At 40.3% G+C, this 12,621-nt stretch overlaps 1 protein-coding gene across 1 annotated transcript; it reads right to left on the bottom strand.

Moving 5' to 3' along the window:
• Nucleotides 1-1,723: 1,723 nt before the first annotated feature.
• On the bottom strand, nt 1,724-12,478 carry DCK (deoxycytidine kinase). Its single transcript, XM_048942739.1, has 7 exons — nt 12,287-12,478; nt 11,030-11,148; nt 8,128-8,321; nt 7,233-7,380; nt 5,726-5,841; nt 5,147-5,246; nt 1,724-3,015 (listed from the first exon to the last, which is right to left on the bottom strand). The coding sequence occupies exons 1-7, from the start codon at nt 12,354-12,356 to the stop codon at nt 2,989-2,991; spliced, it is 774 nt and encodes a 257-aa protein (XP_048798696.1). The 5' UTR covers nt 12,357-12,478; the 3' UTR covers nt 1,724-2,988.
• Nucleotides 12,479-12,621: the final 143 nt, after the last annotated feature.

The raw sequence follows: 12,621 nt of genomic DNA, 5'->3' as shown, positions 1-12,621 counted from the left end.
TTACTCTAGATCATGCAGAGTCTAAAAGGGAGCTGGAAAAAACATTTTGGAGTCTCTCTACTTATCTTTGCTAAAATAACCTGGAAATAGCAAGTGTACTCCCCTGCACTCCACTGTCCCAGCTACAATACACGACTTCAACACACATTCTTCCCCAGTCTATGTTTAATAGCTCATAGCAAAGACCTTCATTTCCATTTCACAAGTAGATTTTTGGAGCTATTAACTGCAGGAAAAATAACATAATCATCTCAACACTAACCATAGTCTACATACAACTTCATTATGATGAGTTCTGCTTAAGTAAATTATAAATCAGTAGAAAGAGTTATTTCTACTGATTTATAATTTACAATAATGTGCCAGTTAACTAAGTTCTATCTACAAAACTGACTGCTGCTACAAGCAGCATTTATATTAAGAGAAGTTAGAATCCCCACTGTACAGAAAGCAACTGCAAGGACTCAAAATACGAGGCAACACTGTGCTCATTAGTCATAAGTACTTGCACAGAAATTGTAACACCACCCATCAACATTTGAATCTGTATCTTAATTGGAGAAAAAAACATAAAACCTACGTACCAATTTTGTTTCCTAATTGTGAGGACACTGGGTTAAAACAAGCAGGCACTTTTAGACAGTTCCATCAAAGTATCTCTTACCCAGGGGAACAAGAAAGGGGGAGAGTACTCAAACACTGAAAAAAACACCATTGCCGAACAGCAGATATCAGTTCAATAACCTTCCTTATCTCTAACGGGCAAAAAAAATAACAGAAAAAAATTCTATTTTGTGGCTGGCTTAGAGTATAGGGAAAGAAAATAGACCTAACAAATTCAAAAATCTGAGTTACTGTCAGAGCTGTGAGGCTTAAGCCAAGGCAGAGACAGAACAGAGTACGCACACTGCCACTTTTGTTTATGCTGCATCTGTCCTACATACAAATAACTGTAGCTTCTCACACTTCGATCCACTTCAATGCTGCTGGGTTTCTTTTGTTTGTTTCTTTAAATCTTGTTCACAGTAATTAAAAACATTCTAGTAATTGGTCATGACTTTGCTCCTTCAAACTGAAACTTGGCAGTGAGAGATTACATAAAGTGTTCTGGAACGGGATGCAGATAACCTGCCACAGAGCATGTGTGCATTCTGTGATGGGTTTGAAAGAAGTCTTTATAAGAACTCAAACTCGTTTACTCCCTTAAATGAGCACTGTCATTCCAATTCCTGTAATTAAATCCAAGATTTTGACAGCTGAAACAGCAGGAAGAATTGCACTGTTAATCAAAATAAGTTGTTACCATTTAGACTGCTGCCAAGAATGCTTTAAAATGTTGTGTTTCAAGTAAATCTGAACTGAGTCTTCACTCACCTCAATCCAATAATCCTTCTTCTTTAGCAGACAACCTAGAAGTCACAAGCAGTACTTCTACCATAATGCTGCTATACACTGCTATCAGGAACATATTACACAAAACACTCCCACCAGTCAGGAAATACACATATGATACATTTCATACAATCCTGTACCTCTATCCCACAGCCATTAATTCCCACACAAGAAAAAACCTGAAGCCAGTCACAGTGCAACAGAAATATTAGTAAACACTCCAAACACTCCAAGCATACATCATCTCAAATTAATGCATGGTACTACTATTACAAACCAACAACCTACACCATTTGCCTTAGGAGAGCTAACAATATTAAACATCAAAAAAGTCTTTCCAACCATTTTTATTTTTCAGTCAACAGCTGGAGAACGCTAGCACAATTCCAATGACAAACGAAGAAGTCTCCTCACAAATAAGGAAGTTACACAGGCGTCACAACAGACAATAAAATGCTTTACATACAATGAACGTGTTGCATTCAAAAGCCAACTGTGCAATCACTCAGAAGTGTCTAGAGCTGCAGAAAATAGCACATAAGACACTAAAGATTCACACCCTGTAGAGTTTATATTTTCTATACCTGAAACAAAATCGACTCAGTTAATGAAACAAAATGCACTAGAACAGTTACTCCACAAAGTTCTCCCCTTCTTACTACAAGATGATGGCTAAGGACCGCCTATACCAAAAATTGCAGTATTACGTATAACAGCCAGCAAACAAATGAAGAAGCAGAAAGCCACTGACATTCAAAAACTGGTTAAGCAAACGTTTAGAAACAGTTCATTTCGAGATGATCATCATCCACAAGATTTTCTTCTTTCATTTGCTGCATGAGAACCACACTCCTCTACAGGAAAAGAGGAACTTACCAACAACCAAAACCAGTTCTATATTATGAAGAGTTGAGGGGAAAAAAAAACCAACACATGCTAGAGAACTGAAAGCCTCTTCATATCCTATCTTGCAGTGCAAAATGAAAACATAGATTAAAATCAAAATTCCACATCTACAGCATTCCAGACATTTGGATTTGTTTCAGTTCAGTGCATTCTGCAAACTTCACCTATCAAAACTGTTAGATGACTTTTTATATACCTTGTAATATAAAACTCCTGGTTATATTAAAATTCCCTCACCAGTGATGTTTTGTTATGTTTTCTTCCTCAGAAAATAAGACATAAGAAACAAGTCAACTCCACTAAAATACTTCACAAGAGATCCAAAAAACCCCACTATATTCTTGAAAATTAAATAACTATTGGGCACAAAATAAATTAAAAAAAAAAGAATACAGTAAAATACTCCAGAAGAACTTATTGGTCTGATTAATAAACAGCCAGAATATCCAGTAGCTCTCAGGACTCTAATATGTTCACAATCTGTCCGTACTACTTGGCATAATATTGAATAGATCTACTAATTTATTTAATAATTTCTCTATCCACAAAGTTTGCTTGTTTCTCTCAACTAATTCAAAAGAGTTGAGTCCTGCCTCTCCAGAGGCATTATATAAAAGCAGAAGTTTTACTTCAGACTTTGATCACACAGATGTTTGGAACAGTTTGGCCCCGTCTGTGCTTCAAAGAGGATTATAATGTGCTCAAAAATTCCTTCACCTGCAAAAAGAAACATATTGTCAAACACAAAAGAATTCATCAACACAAATACACAGCAGCCACATTTACCTCTCCATTGCTTTATGCTGTACCACAGGACACAGGAGAAGAAGCTGAGAAAAATAAGCTTAGAGTTTCCCATGACATTTCTTGTCCATTGTAAACTCCTTTGGCCACTGTGCCTGTAATTTAGCAGGTGTGGAGAGCGACGCATTGGAATGACACTCATTGTCCTGAACTACAACCCTTCATCACAACTGAATTACCTTAAATGCTGGCCTAATCTAACCACAGAGAAGATAATGATCAGTTCAAAAACACTGTCATTTCAAAAACACCAAGTCACACCCACTATCACAACACTGCTCTTAATGAAGAGCCAAGTGCATCCAGACAATACATTCCTCAGAATTTGAGGTTGGCAAATAAGTAATAAGACAACACCTAGCAAAATCAGTCTTTCAAAAAGAGCTGATACTGTAGAACAGTACCATAAATATTCCTGCTAATGTTAAACTCAACATCCTGCATATGGAGAACAAATCAAATGGCCAGTTACCTAAAAATTAATACTGAAGTTCTGGCATGCAACATGGTATACAGAACCACGACTGAAAGGTTTATGGATTCCATCCAGACCACCAAGATCCACTACAGCACTATCCATACAATTGCATGAGAGCTGTATCCAAAGCAGGCAGAATGCCAAGCAGCAGGCTAGCATCATGCCTGCAAGTTTAGTTTAAACAACATCCTAAATTCAGGTTGCTACCAAAGGCTGCAGGAAGATAACATACTGAGAGCACTCTTATCACTCGTAGGTGTGCCTTTTTTGCTGTGCAACTGCCAACCCTTCTTCCAGTAGCAAAGTATAAACGTAAGAGGTGGCAGTGTAGTCAAGACAACCTTTTTAAAAGATGTAATAACTGAGGCATTAGAGAACCCAGGAAACCAAGTGGCTAGAGAAAATGCCATCTCTCAAGAGATTCCAAAACATGCTAGAGATCACACTATAATACAGCCAGAACTAGAAGCATTTCCCCCCTCATCTGCTTAAACAAGACTACTGCACAGAAATGAATCAACAATTAACTAGAGAACATGGCATGATTCTATTGGCAGAAGCGTTCCTATCAGGAACACATCTGTAAACATTTTGTCCTAATAGTTCATCCAAATTCCTGATGTGAAATGGAAACAGATCTTGGATCACATTCTGCAATTGTGAATATTTTTTTTCCTCCTTCAGGGCTCAAGGAGGTAGAAAAAGAGGTCAAATCCAGAACATATAACTGTCCCAATACTCTAACTAGAAGACTATCACGTGATAGCCATTCTCTGTTGTAGAAAATAACAGCAGTAGCACTGCATGAGAAACCCTATCAAAGTAATTTGCACAGTAGGCTCTGGTTCAGGACTGGTCTTTAAAGCAAACACCTCAACAGAGAAGAGTAGGCAACACAAAATGTCCAGTGAGGACCCAAGACCCGTAAGCACACAGTAGAGGCCAAAGCACCCAGCCTCATGAAGAGCACAGCAGCTATGAGATAATGCCTGGGGAATACTAAAAATAACCTAACAGCCACACTGGACTAAACTCTGAAATCTCTACTTAGGTGTCTGAGCCCGGCCTAGTGCAGGTGGTAAGAATATCAACTCCACAGTGGGATGATCAGTTATACCACCAGTTAACAAGTTTTAAAAGAGCAAACAAAGTCTGATTTCAATCAGGTGAACAGCTCTACTTCACACCAGATAAACTGAGACCAAAGGACAAAGCTGCTTTTCTCATGACGTAAACAATTTATGGCCAAAGAATGGAAAAATATGCACTTACCATTGCTAAGGGCCGTGAAACTGACTGCAACTACTCAAATACTGCCACAGTGATTCAACTATCAGATACCTGAGCTGTTGAAATGTGGAGGCCACTTGATGGCATGGCCTTATTTTAAAATGCATTCCGTATTACACCTTTTTGAGCTAAAGATTAGAACTTCTTCAGGCAAACAGGAATCTCAAATTGGATTCCTTTCATACTGAACAGACAGCATTTTTTTTTCCCCCAAATTCATTTTGACAGTTTCGCAACTAACGTAAATAATTAGTATGTTGTTTCATCAGACTTTACCTTTTCAGTCATGTGATCATATCTGTCCTTCTTGCCTTTGAAGTCTTCATTAACATCTAATGTTAAAATAGGTATTTCTTGTAGATATTCAAAATCTGTTCTGTATTGGAACAGAAACACAGAAAACATTATTTACTGAAGAAAAAAATATGCATTTTGCAACTCCACCAGTTTTTATTGCTAAGAACCCATGAAGAAGAGCTGCACATTTGAATTACTATTAATTCTGAATAGTAAGAAAATATATTTACAATGTAGCTCCCAGAATACAATACTGATCTCTGAACAGGCTGTTTCCCCAGCACCTCCAGATCAATTAAATCAGACATTAGAATGAACTCAACTGAATCATCAGCTATTTAGAGCCCTGTGTGAAAAGAACTGAAGGCATATTACATGCCCTCGCAATAAATAACAGGCCATAAAAACAATACCACTAAGGATGTATAGATAGAAATATTCCTGGGGTTTAACCTTATGTATCTAAGGACAAGCTGCAGTTTCACTGGTAGAAAAAGCATTAGGGAGCATCCTTAATACTACTTATCCATCCCAAAGTAATTGTGAAACAAATCCTACCGCAGTGTCTTATGCTGAAGCCAGCTTTCATGTTTGTAGTGAAGCTTCTCCAGATATTCAATAGGAATTTCTTGCTCTTCATCTCTTCCACGCAAGTAAATCCTATTTAAGCATTTCTAAACGCAAAATTAAAAAGAAAGATTGGTTGTTTTTGCAGACACACAGAGAAAGTCCAGTTCACTAGTCCAGGCTTTCTGTTTTGTTTCTTCTAACCTTCCTATGGTGCTAAATGTACTGAAAATGAACGTTCAACTTGCTGCTGACCTTGGGAGCATAGAGACATTGCTCCACGCTCAGCAGATTGAGCCGGCCCTCTGACTACATTCCAAACAAAAGGACCCAAGGAGAAGGACTGTCCCCAGAGGTTTTCAAGAAAAGGGAAGATGTTGCCCTGAGTTTTGCAACTTAGCGGATGGTGGTGATGGGTTGATGGTTGGATTACATGATCTTATTGGCCTTTCCAAACATAATGGTTCTATGAGACGTTTGGCGTTATTTCTCCACTGTAAGGAATGTCTCAAATTAGCTTTTATAAAAAGAAGGAAGGAGACCAGAGTATTGCAAGGAAAAAGAACTTAAAAAAAAAAAAAAAAATAAGTCATTACAGAATGGCACTTCAAAGTCTCATTACGTATTTCTGCCTCTGAAGAACTCAGTTTTTGAATGCAATACTTTGTTTCAGTCCTGCTTTTTCTAACACTTTTTTTTTCCTCCTCTTGAGCAAGTTTCATACTCAGGAACTGCACTGCTTACGTTAACTTATTTTAAAACACATCAGACGCCCAAACACCAAAGCATTGCACTGAAGCAGCACATCAAGCACACGCACTCATCTAGCTTAGCTCCATTACTCCTGCTCAGAGGGCTTCACAAACACTCACCCCACATTTGCTGGGGCACTGACTACTAATTATTCTATCGCAATGAAGTTCCTGGAGCTAATTTTGTGCGAACTTTTCACCTCTTTTATTACCCAAAGTACTTTCTGGTTTGTTTATCATGTAAACATCCTACTTTTATAATTATAAAAACATTACCATCATATTTTATTTACAAATACCCAGGCTCCTAAGAACATTCTAAGTATTTTCAGACCATATTAGGAATAATTTAACTATTATAAGCCCAAGTGTAGTAGTTTCCTGGAAACTGAACTCTCATCATTAGGATTCTTACAGTGAAATTTAAGGGTAGGCTCAGGATTTCAAAAAAAAAAAAAAAAAAACAAAATTTCAAGGTGAACTTCTCAACTGTTTCCTTGTCTTAGACACCAAAAGCAATCCCTAAACAAAGATGCAGCGAGATTCAATAACACACAACTGTGACCTTACCAGTACTGCTTACAAAGCATATTATTCTTCAGTCGCTTTAAAAAGTCCTAGAATCATAGTTAAAATTTGCACTTTACAGAAAAGAAAATACTATGGAAATACACAGACCATTTTTCTGGCAAGGAATAGAAGGCGTACTCTCATTATCTTTGCAGTCATAAATTCTTATTCCTTACCTCAGGAGTAGCTCTGAGATAAATAATCCCATCCAGTGCTAGGCTTTGACCAAACTGCTTATTCATCCAGTCATGCCAGTCTTGGTAAATAGTCCACTCAGTTTCATTCATACAGTCAGACTCATACAAATTAGCTGCAAAGATATATCTGTGAAGACAAAAGATAAACAGAACTAAGCTTAAATACAGTTATCACTTTGCCTGATGTACAGGACGGTAATTAGTTAAGCTGAACACTGTAACTTCCTCACTTTCATGCACATTTGGGCTGGAAATAAAAAGCTGGTTTCCTCGTCCTTCAACTCTACCCCTTGTAGTTGCCCACAGCAGTGTCCATAAAGAGCAGTAATATCTGCAGCTTAGGAACAATTTACAAGCCACTGAAACGCTGCGGTAATTTATTTACAATAAATTAGAGCACAGTAAACTCTTCAGGATTTTGTGATAATGTGCAGTGCTCAAATCTAGCCTTCTAAAACAAGAATCTGAGAGGTACAGCAATATGAAACAGCCAGACCTCCCTCATGAAGTGTAAGAGAAAACAAGAGCAAACAAAAAAATACCAAGAAATTGTTCTTGGCTACTCTTGATGCCTATTCTTTTTTTCTTTAAAAGGAAGCATGCATGCAGAAACCATAAAAACCTACCCAGAAAGAATAAGAAACAGTTAATCAAGGTTATGCAACAAAGTTATAAATCCTCACATAAGTGAAATTTACTCCCCATCAAAACAAATGAGAGAATGGCTGACATGCCGCTTATTGATATCCCAATACTGATATTCATCTGCATCAAAATTAAGATGGAAGTAATGACAAAAGCACTCCTTATTTATTTCTATGTTTTATTTAGGAAGATTTTGCTCTTCACTTGAAGGACTTGAACTCCACCATACCTGTCACTGTAGACAGATCGCTCAAAGAACACCACAGGATTCTCTGCCTCTCTGAGTTTGCCATCAATGGATTTGAGCTGCGCCCGAATCCTGCTGAGACACGCGTACATCTGGAAAGTGAAAGACCACCTCTCTGGTTTCTCATACATCATCTGAAGCACATTTCCACCACTCTTCTGAGACGTAGTCAGTTCCTGTTTTTGAACAAATATATTGACCCTTTCAAAGTTGGGAAAGTACAATATTAAGCTAAAATAGAACTGCTCTACTAGCTCTAACTCCATCCAGCCAGCCTCTATTCCAAGTTTATAATTGCATCATTTACCTTTCAGCCCTGTTTATACCCAGTGCATAAGTAGCAGTAATGTTACTTCTCTTACTGCATCCAACTGAACACTATGAAAACTACAGTTACAATGCTCGAGAACAAGAAATCACAACAAAAAACTCACCAACACTTTGATCACTACTTAAAAACTTATTTAAGAACAGCATACCAGTACAAAAGTCAGTAACATTGTGAAAAAATCCACCTTGCTTTCACTCTGACAAGCATAATTTTGAAGCTGAGCTATTTTTGTTTTCCTTTGTGTTACAGTTCGGTAATTACACTACAATTATGATTGGTAACAGCTGCTGATGCAGAATCTTAAGATGTTCCCACCTTACCTGGGAGGTTTCGAACAGACTCCAGGGCAAAGCCCACAGAATGCTACTCAAACACCTTGCGGCAGCCACTCGCTCATCGAAACCAAAAGCTGTGTACTTCAGCTTTACTAAAAAACACAGCCTATCAAAGACAATTGCTTCTGACTGATTTTTTTTTGTTACATTATCTCTAGATGCTTGAAAATATTGAAATATTTGGACTTGGTGTTAGAGGTCAATTGTTAAGCGATAGCAGGTAAATTCAACAATTCCAGGCCTTATCCTCCTCTCTAATTTCCTGTGACTTACCTACCCAAGTATACTAAACATTCCCAGCATTACACTCTGACACTGAGGCCAGGTGACAGTCACTATCAGTATCAACTGCACTAAAACTTTCTAAGCCTCCAAAAGGAGCTATCTATGCAGTGCAGCCCCCAGACTATCCTACTACCTGAATTGCCCAAGCACTACTTCTCACACAAAGAGTGGTGAAGCACTGGAACAGGTTGCCCAAGGAGGTTGTGGATGCCCCATCCCTGGGCATTCAAGGCCAGGCTGGATGCGGCTCTGGGCAGCCTGGTCTGGTGGTTGGCATCCCTGCACACAGCAGTGGGTTAAAACTAGATGATCATTGTGGTCCTTTTCAATCCAGAAGACAACCTATCTTCATGGGGCTGAAGCCTGCTCAGGACAACGGTCTGGTTTTGCTACCCATGATGTGTCCCTGCACACTAACCAACCAGAGTAGCTGCAGCTACAGAATCCTTTCACAAGTCACAAGGCCCTTACCTGTCAATTGTGCCAGTGAGAATTTACAGACCTACACTCTGGAAAAGATTTCAATGTCCTTGGAAAATATATATTTGAAAGTGCAGAATTAAGTAATCTGTGCTTTGAGTCTCAATGTAGCTTTCTTAAGAACTAACAATTACAAAATCAATAAAATACCTCTTTCTTAAAAAAACACTGCGAAGAAGAACTTGCCAGCTTGGAGTTTTTCTGAGGACAATGAAAGGACAACAAACTTTAATAAAGAGAGAGAAGTGAAACTATACTTTTTGATATGAAACTATTTAAAGAGAAATAACCAAGATCCTAAACACTGGTTATTATTTTCAGATAAGCAAAGGAAAAAGGAGGAAGAAAACAACAAAAAGCACCAAAAAAAAAGCCTATTGTTCCTACCAGACATTTGTCTTCCTAGGAGCGTAACTGGTGTTCAGCACTGTGTTGTTCTGCTACTGCATGACTGTGTACTGCATGACAGCTGTATCATTGTGTTATACAGCTGCTATTGCACGAATTAGATAGTGAGGAGAACGTTACAAACTACTGACAACACACAAGACCAAAAGCTACCTACAGATGTATGCACAAACAGCTTAACACGCCATCTTCTTCTTTTTTTTTTCTTCTTAAAGTATTTAAAAGTATTTCCTGACTAATTTTAGAAGTCATATATACAGTGCAGTGTTTTCTTTAAACCAGCCAAATTATATTATTAGGGGGTCTTTATCCTGACCCACGAGTTCACTTGCTTTGATTCCTCCTCACTCCTCTGCTTCCCTAATAGAGTGCTACTGGTTGGTGCAGGTTCTTAACTGCTGGCTGAGGGCAATGAAGAAAATATAACACACCTGAGAATCCAACCTATTACAGTAGCTTGCTGGCTTAGTTCTTAAATGAACGTTTTGGTTTTGGATTCACTTTACTGAACAAGAACAAACAAAAGAAAATGTTTAATTCTGAAAGAATATAGGGTAAGTATGAAACAACAGGCCTTCATTAAAAGGCTACGTTTAATTAACCAAAATATATTCTACTTCTTGACCAAAGAAAAAAAAAAACCCAAACATTATTTCCTATGTGTTTTCAAGGATATCTTTTGGACTTGTTCTCACCTGGTTTGTTCACAGATGCTAAAGGTACCTCCTACATAATTTTTTTTTATCCCTTGCTTTTGCATGTAAAAGATAATAGGCTTTTATCACCTAATGCTGAATGTCATTTATCTCACAATATATCAGCTGAAGTAGAAGATCTAACAATGAACCAACTGAAGATCAAAACCCTAACTCACCTAAATCAACATGGAGAACTACAAAGACAACCCAGAGAATACAAAAATAATCCATGAAGATGTTACTACACATGCTTTCCAAAATTCCCATTCTTTTGGAACATCACTATGTTTGATGTTAGAAGAACATTAAACTGGCTTTTAAGAGAAAGTTTCACACTTTTACCATACCTCATAATCCTCTTCAGAGTTTTGTTGAACATTGCACCATCTAGCTACAGGCTCAGGAACAACTTCCCATCCCTCATCAGCCTGTTTGAGAATATTCACAAATGTTGATTTTCCAGCAGCTGTAGAAAAAAGCATTCCACAAGAATAGCATTAGGAAATATTGATATGATTATCCTTTAGCAACTAGACAACTATTTCCAGGTACCATAAACGAGTGTCTCACACCCACACATTTACATTCGACTTCGTAATAAGCATGATTCAGAGATCGTCACAAATCATCAAGGAATTGAAACTTTTTCCCTTTTTTTTTTTTTTTTTTTTTAAATTTTTTTAGCAGCTGTATCAAATAGGTAATGACCGGTATATTAATTGCTTAGGGAGCTTACAAAAGAAGAGGGGAAAAAAGCCTTTTACGTGGGCAGCCAGTGATAGGACATGGAGGAATGGCTTTAAACTTTTTAAGAGGGCCTTTGGATTAGATATGCAGAAGAAACTCTTTACTCAGAGGGCAGCAAAGCACTGCACAGCCCAGGGAGGCTGCGGGTGCCCCATCCCTGGAGGCACTCAGGGCCGGGCAGGATGGGGCACAAGTGAGCCTGATCCACAGCTGGGAGCTGGAACTGTGTGGGCTTTTAGGTCCCTTCCAAACTAAGCCATTCTATGGCTCTATGAGTCTATGATCACAGAACGCAGAGCCACCAAGGCTGGAAAACCTCCATCTAGTCCAATCGTCCACCTACCACCGATATTTCCCCTCTAAGCCGTGCCCTAGCGAGACTTTGGCGTGATCTAGAAGGCTACATTTCCTCGGCGGTCTGCTCCCAGGCCAGAAGATGTTGTAGGCGGTATTTTAAGCCCCCCCAAACAAAGCAGAAGGGCACCTTTCCAAACGGGAGATGCAGCACAGACGCGGTTAGCCCTCCGCCCGCTGAAGAAAGGCTCCGGGAGCTCTCGGTGGAGATGCTCGGAGCCGGGAGGCCGCCCTCCCTGCCGCCCACAGCCGGCGCACAATCCCTCGGCCTCTTCGCCCCCCCATAACTCTTAGGGCGGCAGCCTTGCATTTCCCGCCTTATTTCCCGCCCCGCTCCCGCGATGCCGCTCACTCACGCGGCTCACATCTCCCGGCCTGACCGCGAACCTCTCTTACGGGTAAATCCCGGCCGGCAGCCGCGCAAACGCCGCAGAGGAGCCGCGTCGGTGGGAAGAGTCCCTCCGGGGGCCGCCGCCTCCCCGCACCCCCCGGCCCCGACTCACCGATGTTGCCCTCGACGGCGATCTTCTTAACCCTGCCCTCCAGCCGCCCGCGCTTGGGGGGAGTCGCCATGGAGCCGAATGCAGAGGCGCGCGCCGCGCTCGCTCCAGCCGCTAACGGACGCAACGGAAATAACCGTCGCCCCTTCCGCCGCCGCGCTCGCGCCCGGCCCGCGCCCGCGTTCGAATTTGCCGCGCGCCCGCTCGGCCCCGCCGCTGAGGGTCCGTGACGTCACGGCGGCGCCTACGAGCGGCCGCGAGGGCCACGGGGAGCGGGCGGACGCGGCTCGGCCCGGCGCTGCGCTGCCGCGGCCCGCGGCGAAGGGAGGGGGAGGAGG

The sequence above is a fragment of the Lagopus muta genome, chromosome 4 (genome assembly GCF_023343835.1).
Source record: "Lagopus muta isolate bLagMut1 chromosome 4, bLagMut1 primary, whole genome shotgun sequence".
NCBI lineage: Eukaryota > Metazoa > Chordata > Aves > Galliformes > Phasianidae > Lagopus > Lagopus muta.
This window is presented reverse-complemented; position numbering and strand designations above follow the sequence as displayed.

Bases quoted from the DNA above. Each gene is read 5' to 3' on its own strand.
- DCK (XM_048942739.1), bottom strand. From the start codon at position 12,356: ATGGCGACTCCCCCCAAGCGCGGGCGGCTGGAGGGCAGGGTTAAGAAG. The intron at 11,149-12,286 runs GTGAGTCGGGGC...TTTTTTCTACAG, and splicing joins CGCCGTCGAGGGCAACATCG to CTGCTGGAAAATCAACATTT. The intron at 5,247-5,725 runs GTAGGATTTGTT...GTTCCAATACAG, and splicing joins CTTCAGCATAAGACACTGCG to AACAGATTTTGAATATCTAC.